Source organism: Pygocentrus nattereri, chromosome 11 (genome assembly GCF_015220715.1).
Source record: "Pygocentrus nattereri isolate fPygNat1 chromosome 11, fPygNat1.pri, whole genome shotgun sequence".
Taxonomy (NCBI): Eukaryota; Metazoa; Chordata; class Actinopteri; order Characiformes; family Serrasalmidae; genus Pygocentrus; species Pygocentrus nattereri.
The window spans coordinates 32098611-32125058 of record NC_051221.1 but is presented as its reverse complement, the minus strand read 5'-3'; the positions used below and the strand labels follow the sequence as shown (position 1 = coordinate 32125058).

Sequence of the window (26448 nt, the reverse complement as noted above, 5' to 3'; positions counted from 1 at the left end):
TGAAAATAAAAAAGTGAGATGGGGAAAGTGTGTTTTTCATTTAGCTGCATAATAATTCTGCACCATTATAGTTGCCCAATAAATGTGCACATATAGATATTCTCCTAAGAAAGCCAAAACTTCACTTTTACTTTCTTAAACATTCATGTTTGAGGTTTAGTAACATTTTGGATTAACTGAGAGCACTGTAGTTGGTCATTAATAAAAATAATCCTCAAAAATAAGACTTGCCTAATAATTGTGCACACAGTGTATATTGACAGTCAACAAAACAACGTTACCTATAATTAGGTTAAATCTATGCCTGGGAAAGTAGCCCTGCCAGCTTAGGTACTGAACTCTTTATCTCAAGCACCCTTTCACTGTAATGCACCCTGGGAAAGAAAGTGGAGCAATGCTTATCAAGGCAGAAGCAAGATTAAAATAAGGCAAATAGTGTTTGACATGTGTAAACTCTTTGGAACACTCCAACATGTGCATGTGTCATTTAAACTCAGAGACTGTGGTTATGATGAACGTGAGAAACAGGGACTGTTCTGAGGTGTGACTAGAACATCTGTAATAGCCATAGAAAATATCCAAGCATAACCTCAATGATTGCAGGCGTACTCCACAATGAGGACCGCATTTATGTCCTGAGGTCTGGAGTGTAGTGAAAGACATGGGAAACGTTTCTGTCTATTTGGTCCAGTCGCTAACAATATAATACTGATTAAACATGTAGCACACTGAGAAGAAGTCTTATCACTCTTTGAGCTGTTCTGCTACTGTGCTGTGATTCTGCTTTGGGTTGGAGCTTTCTTTTCTCTTAGATCTTAAAGCACCAGACAAATGTCTATGTTCGATCACCTGCTTTATCAAACTGCTGTGTGTACAGAATGGCCATGTTGCATGGGTGTCCTTCAGCTTTCATCTGTGAGAAAGAAACCCAACTTGGCCACAGACATTTCCCGCCGCAAACGCATCACTTCCCAAAACATCTGCTCAGCTGCAGAAAAAAAAAAAAAAAAAATCATATGAATGTCCTCTTCTGATCCAGAGCCTATTTTTAATCATAATCAAAACATATTCAAATAATAAAAGCTCTTTATCCATCCACTCACCGTCCTGTCTGACGAGGCCCTGCTGGATGTATCTGATATACGTGAAGAAGTTGCACACTGCTGTGATCTGGCCAGAGGGAGAGATGATTTGCATGTCAAATGTACCTCACTGTGCTGGAGACTTAAATAAGGCAAGAAAATGAAAACCAAATAGATGTCCTAGACAGTCAGTGCTCAAATTTAGTGCAGAAGAATTATGTCAGTGCTGACAGAGAAAGAGAGGTTTGTACCCTAGCTCTGCTGGAGGGAGAGATGTAGTAATAACTCTCTTTATCTCCCAATTTGATGCGATGTCGGCAGGTGCGGGACAGTCCACTCAGCGCACACTTCCTGTGTCAGCGTAAACATGCATGTTAACAGAGCTGGCAATCACCCAGAAGCTCTCAATAGAGAATACAGGCATAACATTCAGTTCAAACGCATCACAATAAACTGTTGCATACAGTTCTGTGAAAACTCTTCATTTATTTAATTTCCAGAAAGAAATAATCCACAGCAAGGGGAAAGTCAAAGGAAATAAACAGAAGTTTCCAAAACTCATGCTCAAAAAAATATTAAAATGCAAAAGGCAATTTGACTTCAAATTGTCACCATCAGATCAACAGCACTTACAGCAATCATCTTTGAGAAAGAGGAGAAAATTAGGTTGCACTCTTACTTCAGATCTGAAAAAAATCCACATGCCAACTCAACACCATGAGTCTGAAAGGAGTTGTAGCTGTTAAGAAGCTGTTAAGAAGCTGTTAATGAGAAAATAAAATAGAAAAAAAAGAACAAAAGAAGCTACTTGTCTTCTTAGAGCAATAAACTGATCACCCCAGAGTCCAGACCTCAACATCACTGAATGTGTTTGGGATTACTTGGATCACGAAAAGTAGGAAATGGAGCCAACTTCTAAGACTGTACTTTGGAAATGTGGATAAACATCCCTGCAGCATTCATTCATTTCAGGAGGCTGCAGGGATGTTTATCCACATTTCCAAAGTACAGTCTTAGAAGTTGGCTCCATTTCCTACTAAAGGATAAAAGGATGAACACAAAAAAAACTGAAAATATATATTTAGTTGAGGCTTGTGTAATTTTCAATTAAATATGTTTTCTGCTTTTTTCTTGAAGATGAAAAAATAATTACTTGGCCATTTTGACTGAAAGTTAAATAAAGGACAGGGTGCTCTGAGTGTTGCACAGCCCTGTATATCGCTGTTGTCAGAGCAAAACCTTGTTTTGACATAATTTGAAAACATCTGTTGCTTTTTACATTGTGTGTAAATTTCATGATTAATAAACCAAAAGAAATGCCCCAAAATGACCTGGAAAAATGCCTGGTTCCACTGACTTCAATTAAAAGTAAAGTATGCGTTTTCCTTCACCTGTAAAGTTACTATTTTGGAGATATTTTGGTTTTCTTCTGACAACAGCGATATATAACTATATACATGAGTATGTTTTTCCACACCATTCCAATATAAAACCACCTAATTCACAGTAGTGGTCTTTTTAATTAAAGGTCTCTTCTTTTTGAGACTACAAGTATTTGGCTCAGATCAGCATTTGAATGAAATACAGAGTAATGCAACATCGATGAAAATGTATTTATAATGAGTTCAAGATCAGACAGAAAAGCAACATTGCTGTTGATGAGGTAACATAACACAAGAGTCCGTCAGGTAAACATACTGAATGCAGACAAATTCAATGCAAAAAACCTGCACACAATAAGTTTGAAAAAAAAAAGAGAGGAAGAACGAAGAGACATCATTGACCCCGTGAAGCATGTTATTGGCTGTGTTAGTGACATGACTGGCTCTTAAAGTCACTTACGTCTCTACTGGTGCTCGGCAGCCACTGTGAAAACAACCCCCAATCAAACTGTGATCAGACTGTGATTAAATCAAACACAACCCAACAACGCAATCATTGACTTACAGATCCCAGCTTAAATCTGTGCATGATTATGGGGCATCAGGCATACTACAACCCCAATTCCAGTGAAGTTGGGATGTTGTGTAAAACATAAATACATAAAGACAGAATACGATGATTTGCAAATCTTTTTCAACCTATATTCAACTGAATACACTACAAAGACAAGATATTTAATGTTCAAACGGATAAACTTCATTGTTTTTTGCAAATATTCACTCATTTTAAATTTGGTGCCTGCAACACGTTCCAAAGAAGTTGGGACAGGGGCAACAAAAGACTGGGAATGTTGAGGAATGCTCAAAAAACACCTGTTTGGAACATTCCACAGGTGAACAGGTTAATTGGAAACAGGTGAGTGTCATGATTGGGTATTAAAGGAGCATCCCTGAAAGGCTCAGTCATTCACAAGCAAGAATGGGTTGAGGTTCACCACTTTGTGAACGACTGCGTGAGCAAATAGTCCAACAGTTTAAGAACAGCGTTTCTCAACATGCAATTGCAAGGAATTTAGGGATTTCATCATCTACAGTCCATAATATCATCAAAAGATTCAGAGAATCTGGAGAAATCTCTGCAAGTAAGCGGCAAGGCAGAAAACCAACATTGAATTCAAGTGACCTTCAATCCCTCAGGCGGCACTGCATTAAAAACAGACATCATTCTGTAACGGATATTACCACATGGGCTCAGGAACACTTCAGAAAACCATTGTCAGTGAACACAGTTCGTCACTCCATCTACAAGTGCAAGTTAAAACTCTGCCATGCAAAGCAAAAGCCATATATCAACAACACCCAGAAACGCCGCCGGCTTCTCTGGGCCCGAGCTCATCTGAGATGGACTGACGCAAAGTGGAAAAATGTCCTGTGGTCTGACGAGTCCACATTTCAAATTGTTATTGGAAATCATGGACATCGTGTCCTCTGGGCCAAAGAGGAAAAGGACTGTCCAGATTGTTAACAGCACAAAGTTCAAAAGCCAGCATCTCTGATGGTATGGGGGTGTGTTAGTGCCCATGGCATGAGTAACTAGCACATCTGTGAAGGCACCGTTAATGCTGAAAGGTACATACAGGTTTTGGAGCAACATATGCTGCCATCCAAGCAACGTCTTTTTCAGGGATGTCCCTGCTTATTTCAGCAAGACAATACCAAGCCACATTCTGAATGTTACAACAGCGTGGCTTCGTAGTAAAAGATTGCGGGTACTAGACTGGCCTGCCTGCAGGCCAGACCTGTCTCCCACTGAAAATGTGTGGCGCGTTATGAAGCGCAAAATACGACAACAGAGATCCCCGACTGTTGAGCAACTGAAGCTGTACATCAAGCAAGAATGGGAAAGAATTCCATCTACAAAGCTTCAACAATTAGTGTCCTCAGTTCCCAAACACTTATTGAGTGTTGTTAAAAGGAAAGATGATGTAACACAGTAGTAAACATGCCCCTGTCCCAACTTCTTTAGCACGTGTTGCAGGCATCAAATTCAAAATGAGTGAATATTTGCAAAAAACAATAAAGTTTATCCGTTTGAACATTAAATATCTTGTCTTTGTAGTGTATTCAGTTGAATATAGATTGAAAAGGATTTGCAAATCATCGTATTCTGTTTTTATTTATGTTTTACATGTTTTATGTTTTACCTCCCAACTTCATTGGAATTGGGGTTGTAGATGAATCAAAATTCATTGTGTAATTAAGCATGAAAAACTGCAGCACTGGAAGCTGCGTGATAACCGAACAACAGAATGGTGGTGCATTCCAGTATTTCCAGTTTGCCTCCTTTGGGCATAGGCGAGGAAAGTAAATGAATGAAGTGTGAGTCAGTGAGTCAAATACTCTCTCAAGATAAAACATTTAATTCTTTTCTGCTGCAGTGTTCATATTTATATTTAAATCCCAAGTAAATCAAACTACCATGATTGAGATTGGTAAATGAGGTTTGACATGATCACATGGATTCACCCAGAGAAGAAATCAAAGCAATGTCAACAGTACCACAGCGAAAAGAAATGTCATGTGTAGTGTGCATGACTCACTTGGGGCTTCCACAGTCAATAGCTGAGGCCTTGACCATAGACAGCACCGTCATGGCAACAGGCTCAATAGTCAAAGAGTTATTCTCCACTGCACTCTGAACTGACTGCGACAGCTAGAAAGAGAAAGAGAGAAAGATTACAAGACACAAGATTATTTGCACAAATGCTCACTGTATACCAATATATGCAAAGCATATGCACACAAACTTGCATACTTCAGAGCGTGTGAAGGAGAGGCAGGGCCCGATGTCCTCTCTGTAGATGCGGCTTATGAAGGCGGAGGATCGATCCAGACTTGGAGCCTCCTTCCAAGACAAAAACTCAGCAAACAATACTGAGTCCAACTAGAAAGACAGATGGTTGACCAAATAGGTAAAGAATTTATATTTTGTTGTTTTGTCTCTGTAATACAGCATGCTTGGTTTAAAATGAATCAATGAGCGTAAAACACCTGAGTATAGAGTCTTCGCAAGCAAACCAAACAAAAAGCTGAACACAAACATAAGTTCTGCTTTAAGAATATTATGCCCAGTGAAGCATTGAGGTTTAAATTTAAAAATGAATTAAATGTGTTAAATACACAAATGCAGAACACAGAGCATAAATAAAACTACTAAATGAGAGGAACATGGTTGTTTGAACATGGTGAAAAAACACACCAGTGGGCAGCCTGTATGACCAACCATGTCCAAAAAAAATTCATATGGTTCCATGAGCACGAGAAGAGCGCAAAGGTTGTAGTCACACAGACCCGCTGTCTGGAAGTTACCTGATGAGGGCTTTCTCTTGTAGACCACATTCAGATTGAGAATGAGTCAGACAAGACACAGAATCAGACAGAAGAGAGCAGGAGCTGCAGACAGACAGAGAAGTAGAAAGAAAGTGGCATCAGTAACAGACAGAGGCAGATGGAAATAAGGGTAAGAGTGGTCAACAGTGGAGAAGTGAAAGCCGACCATATGGTTTGTAAAAAGAACAATGAAGCAAGAGAAAACGTGAAGAAAAGCATGGCAGAGGAGGAGGGAATACAGACAGACAACAGGAAATAGTTGGACACTAGTATTAGTTGGATGAATTGGTATTCAGTATCCAAGCCTGGGCTGGTATCATGCTTGAAGAAAGCAAAGAATCTACTACTTTCAGCTTGTGCAACTCAGCCTGATGACTTAAGTCCCTGTTCATCTACTATCAGCCTCAGTGGCTCTGCTCACAGATGAGCACAGACTGTCTGATATTTAATGCTCATTAATCGAGCCAGAGATGTTGGGATTTTGTCAGTTTCATTCCGACTTACTTTCCACACATTCCTGTATACTCCCGTGCACCAGTTTTAACTCGGAGGAAACACACTCTTGCAAGTAACAGCTCTGTGTGCTGTGACAGTAAGTTTCTCAGAGCAAGACAGTTGCTGGATTGAAAAACTTTGATAAAGTTCACAGCATTTCTTTGAAGCATTTAGTAACTAGCAACCCACACATCCTTGTGTGTTTGCTGACGTGTCCTACTTTGTTGCATGTGGGCATGATTTTGTTGAAGCCCATTTGAAGCCCATTTTGAGAATCACCTGCTCCTACACATGAGGCTAAAGCAGTCAAATGACCCTTTTCTGTCAAAGGATGCAGTTCTTGGCCACACTGAACAATCAAACCAACCTATACCTGACAACAGGCAGACATTTGGCTTGTAAGACCACTGTTCACCCAAGCCTCTTTGCCTCTGTTTGTGTATGTATGTACCTCTTTGTCTTCTTGGTTCGCTGGTGGTGCAGTGGTTGGCTCTTGCTGTAGTTGAGGTACACTGAGGGTGGCACTCTTGTTGCGTGTGTGACCACCAGGCCTAGACAAGGTTGCTCTGGACCCTGTAGACTGCAGCTGTGGGTGTAGCTGGCGGTTGGGGGAGGATGGGGTAGAGGTCAACACCAGAGTCTTTAGGGCAGACACCTCCGCCTGCAATACATCAATCTGAGAGAGGGACGAGAACACATGTAAGACCAGCTGTGATGAGGATGTAGGGGAATATGAAAGGATGGGTGGACAGTGAAATAGAGGTTACCTTGCCCTGTGCCTCCTTCAGTTGCTTTTCAGCTCCTGCCTGTTTTACATTAGCCTCCCGGACCATCTTATGAGCCTCCTGGAGACGTGATGCAAGGGGACATGGCAGTAACAATACAATAATCTTGGAAAACACATCAGCTATACAGAGACAATGTTCTTCATTTTTGCTTCAAACCACATACACATATGATAGGATTACATACTAATCTAAACTCTCTCACCTCAAAGAGACTGGCAGTCAGTTCCTCTAGTTCCTGTTCCAGCTGGTCTCTCACTTGAGACAACCGCTCACACTCCTCCCCCTTCAGCTTCAGCTCCTGCAGAGGGACAATATTAATGGAAACAGAACAAAATGGAAGTGTGGAAGTGAATGGAACAGAATAGAATGGAATAGAAGAGTATATAAAATAAAAAATAATTACTGTTAAATTGTCAAAAATCCTTGTTGAGATGAAAACATCTGACATGAGATGAGACTAAGTCACTAGTATTGGATGTTCATTGTAGGTGACAGTGAGAGAATTTATGACTATTAATACTGTGACTTTAAGTAGCGTACCACTGTAATGGACCATCCTAAAGGGATTGTATGTTTTTAAATGAGTGCAGGTCTACCTTCTGGGCAGCGTCCAGTTGTTCTCTGAGGAACTCCGTGCCCTTTTCTCTAATCTCCAGAGAAGAGCTCCGCAGGCGAGACACATTAAAGGTATCTCCTCCTTGGGCCCCTGCTTCTTGTTGGAGCATTATATCTCCTTGTCCCCCTCCCAGCACTACACAAGGGTCTGGCTCAGGCTCCAGGTCTATCAACCTGCAGAGACACGTATGGAATTCATTACTCGACTTTTGACAGCTTCACTACAAACACCAATCCCACAAGCAAGAAACAGGCCAATCAGTATAGGCTAGGCTAAACTGAGCTAATCTAGGGAGCAGCAGCAACAGCATTAGTAGTACTATCAGTAGAAATCCTCCTCACACAGTCCAATGCGCTCAAAACTGAATCCCATATGTCGTGCTTTTGGACATATTAGCGTCATTTGTGTACAGAAGCCAGTAAACTGCAACATACCCTATGTAGTGCACTACAAAGGGAGCAAGGAGCCATTTGGGATTCGTCCATATTAATCAAAGCACAGCAAACAGCCTACCACCACCACCACCACCACCACCAACAAACCACACAGCACATTGAAGCTTTAAATAAACCACTAAACACCAAGTACTCTGTATATTCTCTAGAATAAAGCTGCATCCAGACTTCTGTGTAACTTTTCAGCACGGTATGTCACTCAGACCGGATCCCCACCCTTACGATTCCCTTCGCAGTCCGACACAGCAGCATCCGCTCCAGCTCCGAAAATAAAAACTCAGCTGAACTTCGGCTCTTCCTCTGAAGTGTCGACCAAAAGAACAGCCCAGACACGGACTGAGGACCTTCAGCAGACGCTAGAGACCTCTGCGACGCGTTATAACCCGAAGAGAAGAGAGCCAGCCGGCAGAGAGGGAGACGCACTCCCAGCGCTCTCCTCACACTTGCGAGGAAAAGTGTTGAGGCAGCTGTAAACAGGTCACGTGACCCTCAGGCGGCTCTGCGCTTCATATCTGCCCTCAGGAAGCCGCGAGACAGACAGCGATTTGTTTAGGAACATTGACGTGTTGTTATTATTAATCGGTTAATATTACAGAACTCAGAATATTACAGTATTAGTTTAAATTCAAATGAGTAGGTCTGTAAAACGTATTTCTTCGTTGCCACCAACACATGCTGGGGCTCGTCGTGGGATGCTGCTCGGTCTCGTCTTTTCTAATGTGTTATATTACACATATTACTGGGAAGCGGACTACAAAACGTAATAGATGTTCACGAATAAAACTACAACACACAAAATAAAAGACAACACACGTTCACTCACACACGGGGGTAATCTTCACATTTTGAAACCCTGTTTAAAAGTTTGAGGCCCTCCCTCAGTTTTTCAGCCTGTAATATTTTTTATTTATCTTATAGGTCCACACTGACATTTATGTGGTTTTACAAACCTAAACAGCCTCAGTTACACGGGCATTTTAATCAGGCTGTTTTTGTTACTGTACCTTTAAAATGTATGATGGAGCTCTGTTCTGATTGGCTGCCCTGTTCTGCGCCTCATTCAGTAAGCGGACACACTCTTCATTACTGAAACATGAATGGGCGTGGCTAAGCTGCGGTAGCTTTAATAGTGAGATGTATAAATGTATGTGTTTTTGTGACATCATAAAAACAGTGAATTCAAAACATTTTTGCAGGTTGATTCCATACCTGGACCGTATGGAGTTAAGGGTTAATGGCACACATTGAAACTTTGACAATGATAAACAGCCGTAAATCAAACTAATGAAATAAAAAAAGTGAGAAAATGATGTTTTTCCATTATATGAGCCCTTTAATATTGTACAACAAAGCAATTTTAATCAAGACCCCTTGAGGATCTCACCCACCTAGGGGTCATTGGTAGTTCCACTATTCCTTCAGTTGCAACACCCCTTCTCACTCACATTCACACCTTCACCACATCATTGCCTCCACGTACCTTCCCACTGGACATCTCTCTTTAGCTCTGCTGTGTTTGTTTCTTCTGTGATCTGAAAAGTCATCATTTCCAAAAAACGTGTGAGAGGAGTACACGGCTATTCCTGAGCTACCCGTCACCAGCACCTCGTACCCTGGGCTCGATCTGGACACTGGGGGAGGAGAAGAGGACAGCTGCACAACATGAATCCCTTCAAAGGCATCCATCTTCCAGTGAGGGGTACTAACACAGCTCCATGTGTCTGTCAGGGTCTCTGGGTCTGGGTACTGACCTCCATCATTCTTAGATATCTCTCTGGGCCTGAATGCAACAAAAAGATTGTCAATCTCTTAGAAATACTCTCACAAAGATAACAGGGCTCACTACAGTGTTCAGTGAACTGCTGAGTTAAACCCACAAGCAGGGTTCATATTTCTTTTTCAGTTCAATGTTAAGTCAATGTTAGTTTTCTGTGTTTTGTTTCATGGGTTTCCATTCATGATATCTTGTGTAACTAGAACATGCCCCTTAAAGGGCCCATAGCCTTTGTTTCTTGCATTTGTATGTTCTTTATGTTACCAAAAAATACAGGGTTGTTTATTATTTTATTTAACATTTCCAACCCAGCTGTCTCTCTTCCTCCGAGGGGTAGTTCTCTGCCTCTCGGTCTTTCTTATCCTGACCCTTCCCCTCCTCCCACTCAGTCAAACATCACACTACACATGGGGGTTCTGGGGGAGGGGGGCCCATGCTACAGTGAGTAGGGCCACCTACCTGGCTCTGCTCGCTGTGATGCGTGATGTCCCACTCCTCCCCTTTTTCCCCCCTTACAATGACACATTTCATGACACAGTACAGTACACACAGGGCTTTGGGGGGCAGGTGTCACTCAGTGGATGGTGGGTGGCGCTGCTGATGTGACCTCACTTATCTGCTCACTGCTACCTGCCCCTCAATTTTATTTACACATTAGACATTGAGGGCCTTGGGGGGCAGTGTGGCAGTGTGCTGTTATTCAGTACTACATTGCCTCTGTCCCTCCAATTTTAATTGCACTGTAGCTCACACACATTCTTTTCATTTCACACACATATTGAGTGTGTGTGTGTGGGGGGGGGTGGGCGGGTCCTCTCACACCCCGGTTTGGTGCACCCTGCCTGGTGGGGGGACCGGCCGGTCATTCCTCCCTGGGTTACCGCTGACCCGTGCTGGTGTCCGCCCGCCGATACTGTGAGTCCATGTATGTTCCGTGTGTATGCATGAGTGGGTGACTGGTGTGTGCGAGTGTGGGTGTGGGTGTGTGTGGGTGCATGTGAACATGTGTGTGTGGACAGCTGGGCCTGGGTCTATGACTTGCTGAGCCTGGACATCTGTGGTACATGGTGGTGGGCAGGAGTTACCCCTCTCCACCGCTCCCCGCTGCTTGCCAACTCCCCCCCCCCCCCCCCCCCGGGTATGGGTGTCCTGTGGATCCCTGGGTGCATGGCTGGACATCTTGGCGTGGTCCCTGCCCTGCTCCCTTGGCGGTTGTGTCCTGAGGGTGGTTTGGGCCTCTCTGGCATGGGGGGGGGGGTCCTGCCGGGGGTCGGCCGGTCTTGGGCGCCTGGGCCCTCGGGGGCCGCATGCTCGGCTCATGCTGGGGATGTTGGCCTGCCGGGGGGGTGGGCTGCTCATTGCCTCTGGCTCTCCGGTCACTTGCCCTTTGTCTGTGGGCGCTCTGTCTGGGGCATCCATTCTTCGTCCTCTGGGGCGTGCACGCGGTGGCCGTCGGAGCATGTGGCCTCAGGTCTCCTGAGTTCCTAATGGGCTGTGGATGGTCCGGGTCCCCCGGGTCCTTCCCTATCTGTCTCTGGACCACGGGGGCATGGTTGCGGCTTCTTGCCCTCATTGCTGAGCACATTCCATGACACATGACACGTGAACGCATATACACACATATACACATTGCTGCAAACAGTAGAATTGTGTGTGATGGGTGGGTGTATATGTATAGAGGCATATGTATAGATATGTAAACATGTGTATGTATGTAGCAGCAAATAGTAGAATTATGTCTGGGTGTATATATGTATATGTATATGTGAATATGTATATGTATGTATATCTGTATAATTGTTTTTTTTCCCCTCCCTTTTTATTTTATTTTTTATTTACTTACTTATTTATCTATTTATTTTTATTTAGTTGTCTGTTTATTTACTTATTTTGTTTGTTTTTTCTTTTTTATTTATTTATTTTTTTATTATTTTTTTTTCTATTTATTTATTTACTTACTTAATTATCATTATTATGATTTATTATTATTATCTTCTTTTTTTTTTCTTTCCTCCCTTCTTCTCTTTCTTTCCTGTCCTCTTTTTTATTGCCTGTCAGGCCTGGCCATACAAATAAAATACAAACTTTAACAAGAATAGGCTTTAGTAACCTATAGAGCTTTTTCTTGTGAAAACAAATATGTTTGGTACATCAGTACATTCGGATTACCATTCCGATTGCAAAAATGGCCAGACATGACAGGTTAAAAAAAAAAAAAAAAAAAAATTTCCAACCCCTTACATTTATAACATTTGTGTGGTTTTATGCACAGAGAGCGCTCAGTTTGCTACATGACACGCTTTCAACCTCTATCCTTTAGAATTAGACAGACAATTTTTTTGTGATGATTTTAAGATTCATGTATGTAAATTTGTTCATTTTTGTGACATCACAAATACAGTAAATTCAACACAGGATGTTTTTAGCAGCTTAGATGGTATATATGGATTTGGGGGGTGCATATGTGTGCCACAACTTCTCCATCATTGTCTAGACTAAAAAAAGCCATTGTTTTGAAAAAAAAATCCACTTCAGCTGATCTTCATAGATGTTGTACTTTGGTCATAAGCCATTGCTGATCTCCTACGCTGGTGTGGGTTAATCTTTGTGTCTTCTGTGGTTAAGACTTCAGAACATTGTGTTTTTAGCTAAATGCAGCTGTACTCTGATATGAGGCTTTGCATTTTGTGTTGTTCCATCTGAGGTTTTACAAGTGTAGTTTGATCTAATACATCTCTGCACTCAGAAGAACGTTCTTGAGATGTTTCTATGCTAATTTTTACAAATGAAAGTATTTTTTGCTTTCTTTCCTCTTGATGAAGTACTGATTTTGCAGTGCTGGTGTTTTAGTTTTGTATAAATAAGTGTTTCCTCCTTGCTTAAAGGGAAATTTCACCAGAATTTCTTTCTAATTCTATTAAAATGTAAACAAAGTTATTGAAAGTAGGATGTGAGTTTCATGTGAAATGTCTGTGCATTGCAGGCATCGTGATCCATTGTTTCTTTCACCACCACTGTGAAGAAGTCAGAGTCAGTGAGTTTCTCTACAGCGAGTCATTTCACATCAAACTATTCTGAACAATTTTATTTGCATCTCAAAAATGCAGAAATTTTGAAAACATGGTCTGAATTCTCCTTTAAGTTGCAGTACATTTTTTCCATGTGCTCGCACTGTGAGTGCAGCAGAATACACCTGAACACATAGCCTAATTAGAAGTAACTGCAAAACCAAGCGTCCTAATACTATTGGTGCCCTACAATGTGATAATGTACAAAACATGCTATTAATTCATGCCATGCACCTTATGCCTTAAACATAGATAACTAATAACTGCATCCTGTCAGATTGTATAAGAAAAGTACAAAGCAGGATGGTTATGAAACTGAATTAATTAAGTTAAAACTGCATTTCCTCTGCTGATTTTCTGCATAGCCAGTTGGTTTAAAAGAGCAAATTTGTCCCAGGTTCCTTTTGGGGTTTAGCGTTAAACAGAAACATAAGTAGTGCATACTATCTGAAAATATCATAATAGACCTTCACCTACCTGGTGATGAACAGCACTGATATGGATTCTTTGAACTTGCGTTCTTGAGGAAAGAAATGTTTGTGGAATATCTGTGACAGAGTATTTAGCAGGTTTAAAATCGAGAAGCCTTGTCTAGCACAAAAGAGATTACAGCAGCCCAAGTCTCGCTCTGTTGTTCGCTGTCTGTGACCTCCCCCTGGACGTCCTGGTCAGCCACGGGTTAAAGAGTAACTAAACTGGGCCAGCGGGCAGTTGACATTTTCTCCACCAGATGGTGCTATTAGAGTATCTGTAGCACTGTAATAGTGCCAATATTCCTTCTCTTTAACCTCAGTCATTATAAATGAAGGTTCCAAAGCCTGCTCATTCAGCCTATTTATGGCACCTTTCAACATTGCATAATGTTATTCTTTATAGAAGAATTGTGCCCTATTTGTTTGTGTGTGTGTGTTGGCTATTCTGCAGTGAAAGATTTGCTCAGATTACTAAACTGCCACTTCCCTACAATGCTCTTTTGTTGCTGAAAGAGATTAACACGTCAAGTGACCGGAGGTGTGGGCGTCCCTTTCCCTCTTTTCTTCCTCTCTTGCATCCCTCGCTCCACTGCCACTCATCAAGGCTGTCAGCCTTCGCTTCATTACGCTCCGTGAGTAGCTTTGATACTTACTGCCTTTCTTCATGTGAGTAGTATATAAAGTGGTGAGGGGCTAAGTTTCTTATGTGTTGATTACATTAGCTTATAGACCACCAGCATTTAGGTACAGATTAAACCTCAGACTGAATTCGACTACAGCAGAGGGAGTTCACCTTGAAAAAACATCTTTCTTTCTTTTTTTCCTTTTCTGAGCCTTGATTTCAGAATGAATCAGAGAGCACGCATGATACTCTAGTGTCAAACAGCAAGGGTCATCAGCTGTGGTCCTGGTGGGCCAGTGTCCGGCACAATTAGGTGATTTTGCCGCTTAGACACACCTGATTTAATTCATCCACTACCAGTAAAGGGCTGTTTGACCAGAGACATCATCAATATGTGCAAGACATCAGCCTCCAAAAACAGAACTGCTGACCCTGTTATACATTATTTTTATTGATATTGTATTTTCTTGATACTTTACATTATTTGTTGTCATATGTCCATGCATATGGGTCTTTTTGTGTATTTCCAACAGATCCCCAGTTGTTGTGATATTGTGGCGAGAGTGGTGAGGTGCTACAGCTGGTCCTCCTGGCCAGCTTGGAGCAGAGATGACAGTCACGTACTCGCGCAGGGTCGCAGACGCCCGCCTGGGCACCTTCTCCCACCTGCTGCTGCGCTGGAAAGGAAGCATCTATAAGCTCCTGTACAGAGAGCTATTCATCTTCACTGTGCTGTACTACGCCATCAGTATCCTCTACAGGTACAGGCGGACAAGTGCTGCTGCTGCTCTGCTTTACATTTTTACTTAAGAAGGTGTTAGCAACTTAAAACAAACAACAACTTTTCAGATGGGCAACTTTTAACCAGCAGCGGAGAACTTGTGCTGTCTTGGATTTTCCAGTTAGTCATGTTGTACTGGAAATGGCTGAAAGTATGTCACTGATCACTAATCCAGGGGTGGGGGCATCAGTCCTGGAGGGTGTTTGGAGATTTCCCTGCTTTAATACACCTACTTAAGCTGGTAACTAATGAGTTCAATCAGGTGTTCTTGTATAGAGAAATGCCCAAACTTTGCTGAACTTCAGCACAACACAACCAGAAATCCACAATTCTGCACTGACCAAGTACATACAAGCATGCAACATGAAAATAAAATCAACTGTAGCTGAATTATGGATAGGCAATATGGCAAAAAATTTATATCACAATACATAAGGATAATTTTCACAATAAAAGATACATATAATGATGTTTTGCCGCATTTAAAAACTATTAAACTCTGAATACAGTGATTTTTATTCAACACGCTGCACTGCACTAATTATACTCCGCTTGTAATGAAACATGCAGATGATCAGTGTTCTTTGGGTATAGATGATACCCACAACATATCTTGCCATTGCCCCCCCTCTAAACTGAACATTGTTTGCAGGTTCCTCCTGGATGATGGACAGAGAAGGCTGTTTGAAAAGCTCGCCATCTATTGTGATCAGTACGCACAACTCATTCCTGTGTCCTTTGTACTAGGTGAGTGGATGTTTCCTGTTATCTGATATAGGGACATTTACAGGACAAGAAAACATTAACATTGAATGGGAGTTGATGGATTCCAATCAAATTCAAGTATTTTTGGCCATCTCAGTTGATCCATTCATCAGTAAATTTTGAAACATTGTGAGCAGCAGCTTGTATTTTCAAATAATGTAAAAACAGTTAAAAATGACAAGATTATATTCTTCAATAAGGACACAGCTTTCTCTGTCTTTTCTGCAACACAATACGAATTAGAAGTGCTTAACAGAATTAACACCTAATATATACCGATTATTATCACTTTTATTGTTGCCTTTTCTCCCTGCAATCCTATAGATCTCTCTCTTTCTTTCTCTCCCCTTTTTACTTCACTGACCAAGTAAAGATATTTGTTGTACATCAAGGCAGATTAGCAGTTAAAACCACAACAGTAGTGGAGTTTGAGTGAAGATGCCCATGAGGGTGAAGGAATGAGTGAGTGTGCTCTTGAGTGACCTATAAGACTCCTTACAGCTCTTCTCCTTTACATGTTCGGTGCAAGCAGGTGTGTAAACAGGTAAACTGAAGGAACACTGGCTGCATGTTCCTTCTCTGAAGTTGAGTTAATTCAGTGCATGTGTGTGTTTGTTTGACAGGTTTCTATGTGACCCTTGTGGTGTCACGCTGGTGGGGCCAGTTTGAGAGCGTTCCATGGCCAGACCGCTTGGCTGCCTTGGTGGGGGGTCATGTTCGGGGAGCAGATGAGGGGGCCAGACTGATCCGCAGGAGTCTGGTGCGTTACGCTAACCTGTCCGGCGTCCTCATCTACCGCTCCATCAGCACTGCTGTCTACAAGAGGTTCCCCACAATGGAGCACCTGGTACAGGCAGGTACGCAGCATTTACTACGCCATGTTACTCACGACAGGTGAGCTTTATTAAATCCTACATACTGCTCATCAAGGCTTACACACAGGTACACTCTAAGCTAGATTACACTCTTTTCTCTTAGTGCACATACTTGATGAGTGGATGGAGTAGCTTGAAGAGGTTTTTCACAAGTTAATAAAATTATTTTGATGTTTTGGGGTTCGCAGTTGTCAGTTATAAAATATGCTAAACTCTAGGACTATTGCTGTTTATCTTTGGGAAATAACATCTGAAAAAAGACATATAAATATATGAAAAATAAATAGAAAACATTAGGGACAGAAAGCATTTAGCAAAAGTATTCACAGAAACAGTAAATTACTAAGCCACTAAAACACACACACACACACACACACACACACACACACACACACACACACACACACACACACACACTTCAAAGCCACTTATCCTTCTGGGTCATGGGGGAAGCTGGAGCCTATCCCAGCAGTCATTGGGTAGAGGCAGGATACACCCTGTTCAGGTTGCCACTAACACACTAAATATTAAAATATTCTATTGTTTAAGAGTTTGGAATCACTTGCCATATTAGCAATTTTTGTTATCTAATCAATCAATCAATCAACCTATATTTAAACTCAGGGAGACCCTCATTTACAATGTAGCTGGGCCGCTACAGAGATCAGAGATTGAGAAATGAAATAGTAAAAACATACCAAATGCTAAAAAGTATATATAATTATAGTACACACACACACACAGACACACACACACACACACACATAGGGCTGCCCACCGCTCTGGGCAAGTGTGCTCACTGCCCCCTAGTGTGTGAAAAAAAGCAAAAAAAAAACAACACTGTGACTTAATAAGATAAAATAAGTATAAATAAAATATATAATTAATGAAATAAATATAGAAATAAAGAAAGATAAATATAGAAAGAGATGCAATACAAACGCTTGGCAATTATATACAATCATCTCATACAGTGTGGGTTTAAAGACTTCAAACTATTTGCCATGAGTTATTTTGAATGTTTTCTATGACTCCTATGAGAAATAATGCATCATAACTGATGCACTTTATTCATTTTCATTGATTCTTTTACCATGTAGTTTTAAAATATGATCAATTCTAGATTATTTTCTTATAACTCAGTTCTCAATATCATACAGCTTCTCTGTCATTTTAGTCATTTTTTCTACAGCTCTGTTCATCATTCTGAACACATTTCTAATGTTCTACTATGTGAAAGCTGTGAGGTTGCACATATTAGAATCATCTTACAGAATCATTTTATTTCATTTGCAATCAGGTTTCATGTTATTTAAAAAACACTGATTCCAAACTTTTGAACTTTCATAAACAATAGTGTTCACTACAACAGCCGAATAGTGAGAGAAGCAGGTTTGGTTCTTCAGTACTTTCCCTTCACAAGGGCAGTTTCAGCAGAACACCGTAGAAAACTCTAGAGCAAAATCCTGGTGGTAACACAGGAAAAGAGTTGGGTTAAGTGACGTGGCCCAGGACGCTGATTAGAGCTCTGTGGAATGCTGCTGCTGTTGCTGTGGTACCCCCCAGTGTCTGGTATTGAGACTCAGCAAGAAAACAACAAGGATTAATGGTCCGTTTCTCCAGAGCTGTGATTGTATCAGCACGGAAAGGAATAAAAACATGAAGGCCAAGTCTAACCAGTTCAACATGAGTGTTCACACATGAACAGACAAACATGGGAGATCTACTGAATGTCGACACATGTTGTAGCACTGTCTTTTCTCATTCCTTCCTATTCTTTCTCTCCCTCGCTCCTTCCAGGGCTAATGACAGTAGAGGAGCTGAGGCAGCTGGAGGAACTGCCGTCTCCTCATAATAAGTTTTGGGTTCCCTGTATGTGGTTTGTCAGCCTGGCACTTAGAGCAAGGACAGAGGGACGCATCAACAACGACGTCGCACTCACTGCTATTCTAAACGTACGTCTGACAGCTGTTTGTGTGCCTGCATGATAAAGCCTTGTTTTGTAGCATGTTTTGGGAAGTTATTCTATTCAGTGTTCAGTTTCATCATGAATATAGAGTACAGTGACAGTGCTGCATCACTGTGTAAACGCTTTGTCAGATAGCACTGGCAGTTCTGCATGTGTTGTGTCTTTCTTCTCCCCTTTTAGGAGTTAAGTACGTTGCGCTCTCAGTGCATGAAGCTGTACAGTTATGACTGGATCAGTCTGCCACTTGTATACACTCAGGTCTGGCTGATTAAACTAGAGTAGCTCCATATTCACTTTACTAACAACCAAGAGACAATTGAATCGATAAAACTGATAATGTAATTCATGTGATCAAAACAAGAATGAGTGATTTATCCATAAATACTCCGCTGTATTCACCCATGTATTCACTAATCTCATTAGAAAATCCTGATTTTTGGTAGAACAATGTAGAGACTTGCAAATGTAAAATAATGTTTATTCTATGTAAAGCAGAAAATCCATCTTCAGTACTGTTTAAACGTCAGAGACCACCCTTCATTTCCATTCAAAACTTCCATTAGTTACAAGTTATTCATTTTTGGGAGATTACATTATAATTTAAAGATTAAATGTAAGATAATCCTCTTGTATAAGGAAGAGGAAGCTCAAAGGGGAATAAGTGAAGAAGTTCAGATTTGAAAAAATCTACAGGTGTTTCTGTCCATCCGTTCACTGAGAGAACACAGCTCAACACTGAGTCTGAAAGGATGTGTAACTGTTGAGAAGTCCTTAATAAAATATAAATAAATAAGAAAACTTGCAAGTCCAACATCACTGAACGGGTTTGGGATTATTTGGGTAATGATGAGCAGAAAAAAAACAACCAGCTTCTTTGGAGGTATGAAAAAATATCCCTGCAGATTTCTTCGAAAAACTGAAAAAATTATATATAGTTGTTGAGGGGTCTGTGCAATTTTCTGGTAACTATATGGTTTCTGCTTTTTTCTTGTTATTTAACATGATCTTGTACTTAATGCTCTTTGTCTTTAGCCCAGTACTGTATGTTCTAGTCTAACTCAATACATAGACTCCTTTAAAGCTCACATATTGTTTGGGCAGGTGGTAACTGTGGCTGTATACAGTTTCTTCTTGGCTTGTCTGATTGGTCGGCAGTTTCTTGACCCCACCCAAGGCTACCCAGGTCACGACCTTGACTTCTATCTTCCTGTCTTCACCCTGTTGCAGTTCTTCTTCTACGTCGGCTGGCTCAAGGTGTGTGTGTGTGTGTGTGTGTGTAGGCCCCATACCTGAAACAAACAAAAAGCACCTCAGGGCAAAGAGGTGCAAAAGCATGTTTATTCAATATAAAGCAAATGGCTCTGGAATGACCTGCAGAAGGTTTAAAACGGGTGGGCACTGTCTGTAATGGAACTCAACAATGACACTTAATATTGGTTTTGTAAGGTGGCAGAGCAACTCATAAATCCATTTGGGGAAGATGATGATGACTTTGAAACAAACTGGCTGGTGGATCGCAATTTACAGGTATCTACATGCTTTCCAGTATGGTGTCTGCATTCAGATAACTGCTCCCCACCTCTCTGCTTTCCTTCTCCCACCACTGCAGTAGAGCACTGTAGAAGATTAGGATGCTTTGGTATAAGATAAGAAAAATTACATCTTGCATGTAAAATCTGTGTCTCTTTCTACCTCTTAGGTATCTCTGCTGTCAGTTGATGATATGTATGATCTAGTTCCAGTAGTAGAGAGGGATAAATACTGGAATGAATCAGAGCCCCAGCCTCCTTATACAGCTGCCAGTGCTGAACACCGAAAACCCTCATATATGGGGTCTGCTCTGGACATCAGGCAAGTGCTCCACAGTAACACTGGAAGTTACTATATATCGCTCAGATGCACACACATCATAAACTGATATTTACGCACAGTATTTAATATGTTTTGAAGGGATGCTTTCTGTTTTTGTGAAGGAAAGCCACAAAAAATATGCCGACACCTTCTATTTCTTTGATGTGTGCGGCAAAATTTAGTGCAGTTGCTAAAGATATTGCATGGGTTGCATAGTAAGGAAGGAGTCAGTGCTCAATCTTATAAATCTTATCTGCAAAGGGCCTGTGTGACTGTGGGTTATTTTAACCAAGGAATTAGAACACTTGGTATTGGCAACTAGTCTGCCAGGCAGGCTAGTTAAGCAACTGGACTCTTTAAAAATTGGGTTAATGCTGCTGTAATACATGCAGAATGTGGTTTCACATTATCTTGCTGAAATATGTTGCCAAAACAGGTATATATCGTTCAGCATTTATGGTGCCTTCACAGATGTGCATGTCACCCATGCCAATGCGTACTAACGCACCCCTGTTCCATCATGAATACTGGCTTTTGAACTGTACAATGATAGCAAGCTGAGGGGTCTTTAACCAGGAGGACACAGTGTCCATGATTTCCAAAAATAATTTCAAATGTTGATTTGTGGGACCACAGGACATTCTTTAATTTCCCCTCAGTCCATTTTAAATGGGCTCAGGCCCAGAGAACACCCAGTTGATGTTTCTGGATCCTGTTTATATACAGTTTCCACTTTGCATTTTAGAGTTTCAACTTGCATTTGTGGGTGCAGCGACAACCTGTTTTTGTTTCTCACAGTTTTTCAGAAGTGTTTCTGAGCCCATGCAGTGATTTCCACTACAGAATCATATCTGTTATTAATGCAATGCCACATGAGGTCCCAAAGATCATGGCCAGCAAATGCTGGTTTTCGGCCTTGTCCCTTGCATACAGAGATTTCTCTGGATTCTCTGAATCTTTTAATGATATTCTTTGCTATTTTATGTTGAGAGATATTATTCTTGAATTGTTGCACTATTTGATCATGGAGTCAACAACCACTAGGTGTTTTTTTAGCATGACGCAACTTTGCCAGCCTTTTGTTTCAACATTTCTCAGTTGACAATTTAAAATGTTGTCTTTGTACTATTTTCAATTAAATTTAGGGGTTAAATGATTTGCACATCACTGCATTTCGTTTTTATTTACATTTTGTCCAGCATCCCAACTATTTTGGAAATGCGGTTGTATAGTCTTAATAGATGATGATAGTTATGTTCCCTGACTAAAACGTGCAGATGTTTGTTACCTGAGCTCTAAACATTTGGATTTGACTGTATGTGATGCACGTTTGTGTATTTTATAATACACGTGTGTCATAAGTCGTCAGAAACCAGTCTGTTTGATGATCTTAAACATACTGATGTAGGGTGTGATAATGTAGGTACGCAGGTTTCTAATGGGTGTGTATAAACTTCCACCACTTGTCAGCTCCAATAGCCTTGTAGCACTAGCGCAAAACTAACAAAGCAAATTTCAGGCACAAACATGACTTGGCTGGTTGACTATATGTGATGAAAGGGGAAAATTGTGTTTGATGTTCAGATGAACCTTCATTTTAATTGTTTGAAGTTTGAGAGTTGTTTAAACAAGTGCAATTAGGTATGGAAAAAAAATAAGGAAAAAGAAAGGGAAATCAAACCTGCAACCACACTTGCCCTTGATTGGAAAACCATGAGTTAATTGTTCAGACACTTTGCATTGTATGGTATGCATCAGTGATGAACACTTGACCAATTCTTTTTGTGTTCTATAATACAGTACGAAACTATGAGATTTCTACAGTGCTGTAAAGCTTCCATCATTTGTATAGATATGCAGTATCCCATAGTAATTGTTCTAATTTACTATACAGTTTTTATTGAATTCATGTGGAAATTCCAGTCATATTACTGTAGTTGCCTTCTGTACTGGTATGAATGTGCTGTGGTCTCATTGTAGTTTGAGCTATGAAAGCCTCATATAGAGCTACTTTTTAAATGTAACTCTCGCTTCCCCAGTGTTCCCAAAGAGGAGATGGAGTTCCAGCACAATCTGGAGCAGATCAAGGAACACGAAGAGGCTAACCATTCCACTCCTCTTCTAGGCAGTCTGAGTCGTCTGTTGGGTGTGCAGTCTCCCAGTTTTCCTCGCGCTACTCCTTCCTCCAGAGTTTCTCTCCTTCGCCGCCGTCCCCGAGCTCCTCTCAGCCGTTTCCCTCTATACCTTCACTCTGAGGCTATCGCCATGGCTGGCCATGGCCACAGCCCATCAGAACGAGACATGGCCGAGTACGCTTTTTCGTCCATGCCCCTTTATGAGAGACCTGGCTTCTACAGTTGCCCACAGACGCCCATTCACTGTGTTCCCCCGCCTGTCCACAGGCCCCGTCCCCCCCCGCAGGCTACAGGGCGACCTGGCACAAAGTTCTAGTTCCCTGGCTCACCCTCTGCTGGGGTCACAGCAGTTGCTTCCTCCAGATACCCCTGGTCATATCCCACCCCTGCCATCTTCGGCTTTCCCCTGGGTGGGAGGGGATGGGGAACTCCCGCCTGCACCCACTTTCTCTTTCCCTGACCCTCCGCCCAAACCACGGCCCACTCAGGGCCTCCTGTCCCATCGTCCTTTGCCTCCTCGTCTCTCTCTTGATACCCCTCCCCCAATGGACACACAGCCAGGACCTGCCAGCGCCCGTGGTGGTGGAGAGAGGGTGTTCTCATTCAGCCCTCCCTCACGGAATGTCATCCAGACCAGCACAAGCTCAGGGTGCGCAAACTCCCCCAGCACGACCAACAGCAATAACAACATCATCAACAGCACAGGTAGCCTCTGCAATGGCACTGGACCTGCAGGCAGCTCAGTAAACAACCTACGACCCATCAACAGAAGCACCACAGCCCTGACCAACACAGCTAATGCAGTCGCTCCTGCTGCTATGGCATTACCACAAACAACCAATCAGCACAACTCACCCAATGATTCTGGGATTTCACTGTCTGAAGGGGATTTGATTGGTGGGTTGGTGCAGAGTGGGACCACAAAAGCCAGTTGAGCGAGGGAACAATACTGAGGCAGTTAAAGAGCAGGGATGGCCTGCTTCAGTATATGGTAATGCAGAAAATTCAGAGAACAACACTAGTTGTGTTCAGCAGTGAACTGAATAATAGCTCCTTTGACAAGGTTCACAAACAGATGGACAATTGTGCATAATCATTGTCACGATGAAGTGAACTAAAGCATAATAAGAAGGAGGACTATTGAAGTAACTGCATAGAGCTTGCATCTTGGAATATTACTGTACTAAGAAAAGCAGGCAAACAGTACCTGTGGTCTTACACTCTTATGGTTGATCGTCTTAAAACATCTAAACTTTTCAGATTTACCCAGGACCAATTAGAAAAATAGCAATCTCAGACACAGTTACTGATACACAGCAAGGTATTAAAATGTAAAAATGTAAAAAGTAACATTAGATTTCTGCAGTATCTGCAGTAAAATGTACTGTAAGTCTTGTATTAACCTCTTGTTAACGTTATTTGTTGCTCGGGTAAAAGTGAGAGGTCAGTGCAGGCAGAGGAAAATGGCAAAGGGCAGTGTAAAAGAATAGTAGTTGTAGCTTTTCTCAAACTGTGACAAAATCCAACCATTGTACATCACATTACTGTGTCTTTTGTCATGTTTTGTTCTGTTATATATAGTTGGTGACTTTTTTTGTTCTGTGGTGGCTTAAATAGACTTTGTTGGTAACCCTTTCAGAACCATGTGTACAGATTTTTGCATGTTGACATCACTACTCAGTAGTCAGGTGTTTTCTCACCTGAGATTTGTTAAAGTACAAATCTCAACTTTGCCCACGTTCATATTAGTGAATACACAGGCTGAACAAACAATAGTGAAATAATAGTGGTTCCTGGCACAGGTAGCCTAGACAACTGTCTAGGGGGGCAACCTGCCTGGGCTGGCATTCTGAAATCATTGTAGCCCCCCACGGATCAGCCCTGCCTTAAGGCTTGGGTAGCTGACACTTTCTAAATCATGTTATTAAAGGGGAATGCCCAGATTTTTCAAAATTCTGTATAATTAAATCATTGAGTAGGGCTGGTACAAGCTTAAAATGTCTCTGGCACACTCTGTAGTGATGTAAATTCACAGTTAAAATGAACAGATATAATACAATTTATAAAACGGATACAAAGTACACTAAAATGCATTTTTATAAAGGTCTGAAGAGTGATTATTGTGATCCATAGGCCTACCAGAAAAATGGGCATTGAAATATATTTTTTATGTGAGATACATTTTAAACATCCCAAAATATATTACTAACACTGTCTATTAATTCATTAATTTACTAAAAAAATTAATATGTTGGCCCTGCATTTTATATTTTCAAACATTAAATGCTCTTAACGTAGATTTACTTTGCGTATGGGAATTTCTGCAGCAGTGTAAAACGGCTCCAATCCGCTGGATGGCGTCGATCAGGCTTCCTTATGGTTTGAGGCACAAACGTTTGGAGGACGAGCTTCAAGCGCAGGTCTACGGGTTGAATCCCAGGCGGCTCCGTGGCGCACAGAAATGTAGTGCGGTACACAGGGAGGCGGGAGGCGTTAGGGGTTGAGCCAAGGACTCCTGACCGCGGGATTCAAACCCGAAGACACAACAAGAAAACACAGCACAGACTTCACGAAAACAAGCCAGCAGTAAACACAAAACAGTTAAGCATGGCGCTTACACTTTACCAACCGAGAGGTGCTTTACTGCGTTGAATGTAGTATCTGAGGTGAACCTGTTCTCTGTCTTTTGCTCGTGTTAATTTGTCTGAGAGCCCACCGTGACTGCAGCAGGTCATGGACTCTCAGGCCACTGATTCTCCCAGAACTGTGTTCTTTGACTTGGAGACTACTGGTCTGGGTATGTATCAGCTTACCAGAACATCTTGTGCATTATATTCCTAGAGTTGCCCTCAGTATCCACCATAACATGCTGTGAATTTGACCTTCTTCTCATCCAGGGCCCTCTTGTGACATTGTTCAGCTAGCAGCGGTGAGTGGCAGCCACGCATTAAACCTTTTTATGGTCCCCCGCTGCAGGATGGAGCCCGGGGCCTCCAGAGTCACTGGCTTTCGAGTGCGAAGGCACCAGCTCTTCCTGCACCGCAGGCCTGTGCTCACCAACTCTCTGAGGGAAGCCCTGGTGTCCTTCATAACCTTTCTTGGCATGTTTGGACGCCCGCTTTTGGTGGGCCACAACATTCGGCGCTTTGATTGCCTTGTGTTGGCCAGAGCTTTAGATGAGTTTGGCTTGAAAGCGGCCTTCCAGACAGTAGTTGTGGGCTTCCTGGACAGTCTCCCTCTGGCTCGCCAGCTTCTCAAAGACAGTGGCATTCAGAGCTTCAAGCAGGAGAACCTGGTTAAGACTGTGCTGGGTGTTTCCTATGCCGCTCACAATGCCTTGGCTGACGTGCAAGCCCTGCAGAAGCTTTACTGGGCCCTCAGTCCCACAGTCAGTCAAATTCAGCAGCACATGTTCAGTCTGGACTCGCTGAATACCATGGCTGTCAGGTCTGCAAGACTACCAGCACAGAGTGATTTATGTGAGCACTTCCAAAAGACAGTGGACAGCAGTAGAGACATATAGGTGTTTGTTATAATAGACCACACAAAACAATGCTCTTGGCACAATTTGTGTAAAAGGGAATATTTGACTATATAACACCCTCCCCGGGTCTAAAATGTGGGGTGATAATACTAGCATTGAACAAGGCTCCTTTCTTTGCCTGCACATACAGCTGTATGACCATTCACACCATTGCAGCTACTGCACTGCTAGCACAAAATCAGTTGGACGTGGATAGAAATCCAAGCGTAGCCTTTTGTTTTTAAGAATAATTATGAAATTCCTTCATTTCAATAAAAGCTTAATTATCTAAAGTATATATTTTCAGGCTGTTTTTTTTACATGCAGTTCTTTTTTTTTTTTTGTTTTACTCACATTTTCATACTCATCTCAATTTGTATTTTTACATCATTTTAAACCTCCAG

At 41.8% G+C, this 26448-nt stretch overlaps 3 protein-coding genes across 7 annotated transcripts; 2 read left to right on the top strand and 1 right to left on the bottom strand.

The window, feature by feature from the left end:
- Positions 1–138: 138 nt before the first annotated feature.
- rab3il1 (RAB3A interacting protein (rabin3)-like 1) lies at positions 139–13667 on the bottom strand. Of its 5 annotated transcripts, none has more exons than XM_017701217.2 (12): positions 13528–13667; positions 9689–9988; positions 7734–7926; positions 7340–7435; positions 7117–7194; positions 6801–7025; positions 5280–5408; positions 5065–5177; positions 2925–2948; positions 1334–1433; positions 1104–1170; positions 139–988 (listed from the first exon to the last, which is right to left on the bottom strand). In XM_017701217.2, the coding sequence occupies exons 2-12, from the start codon at positions 9892–9894 to the stop codon at positions 903–905; spliced, it is 1317 nt and encodes a 438-aa protein (XP_017556706.1). In that variant the 5' UTR covers positions 9895–9988; positions 13528–13667; the 3' UTR covers positions 139–902. The 5 variants fall into 5 exon arrangements, with proteins under 5 accessions (XP_017556706.1, XP_017556707.1, XP_037398853.1 ...); XM_017701218.2 differs by lacking the exon at positions 13528–13667 and having other exon boundaries at positions 9689–9740; positions 9821–9875; XM_037542956.1 differs by lacking the exon at positions 2925–2948.
- Positions 13668–14079: 412 nt separating this feature from the next.
- best1 (bestrophin 1) lies at positions 14080–24624 on the top strand. The gene is given in 11 exon segments (XM_017701213.2): positions 14080–14155; positions 14679–14906; positions 15579–15673; positions 16315–16548; positions 18367–18521; positions 18716–18793; positions 19637–19789; positions 19982–20062; positions 20235–20386; positions 22426–22795; positions 22797–24624. Coding segments are annotated over 10 exon segments (2130 nt in total). The 5' UTR covers positions 14080–14155; positions 14679–14754; the 3' UTR covers positions 23457–24624.
- A 243-nt stretch (positions 24625–24867) lies between these two features.
- trex4 (three prime repair exonuclease 4) lies at positions 24868–26340 on the top strand. The gene is made up of 2 exons (XM_017701216.2): positions 24868–25318; positions 25419–26340. Exons 1-2 carry the CDS (start codon positions 25255–25257, stop codon positions 26042–26044), a joined length of 690 nt encoding a protein of 229 aa, XP_017556705.1. The 5' UTR covers positions 24868–25254; the 3' UTR covers positions 26045–26340.
- The last annotated feature ends 108 nt before the right edge of the window (positions 26341–26448 follow it).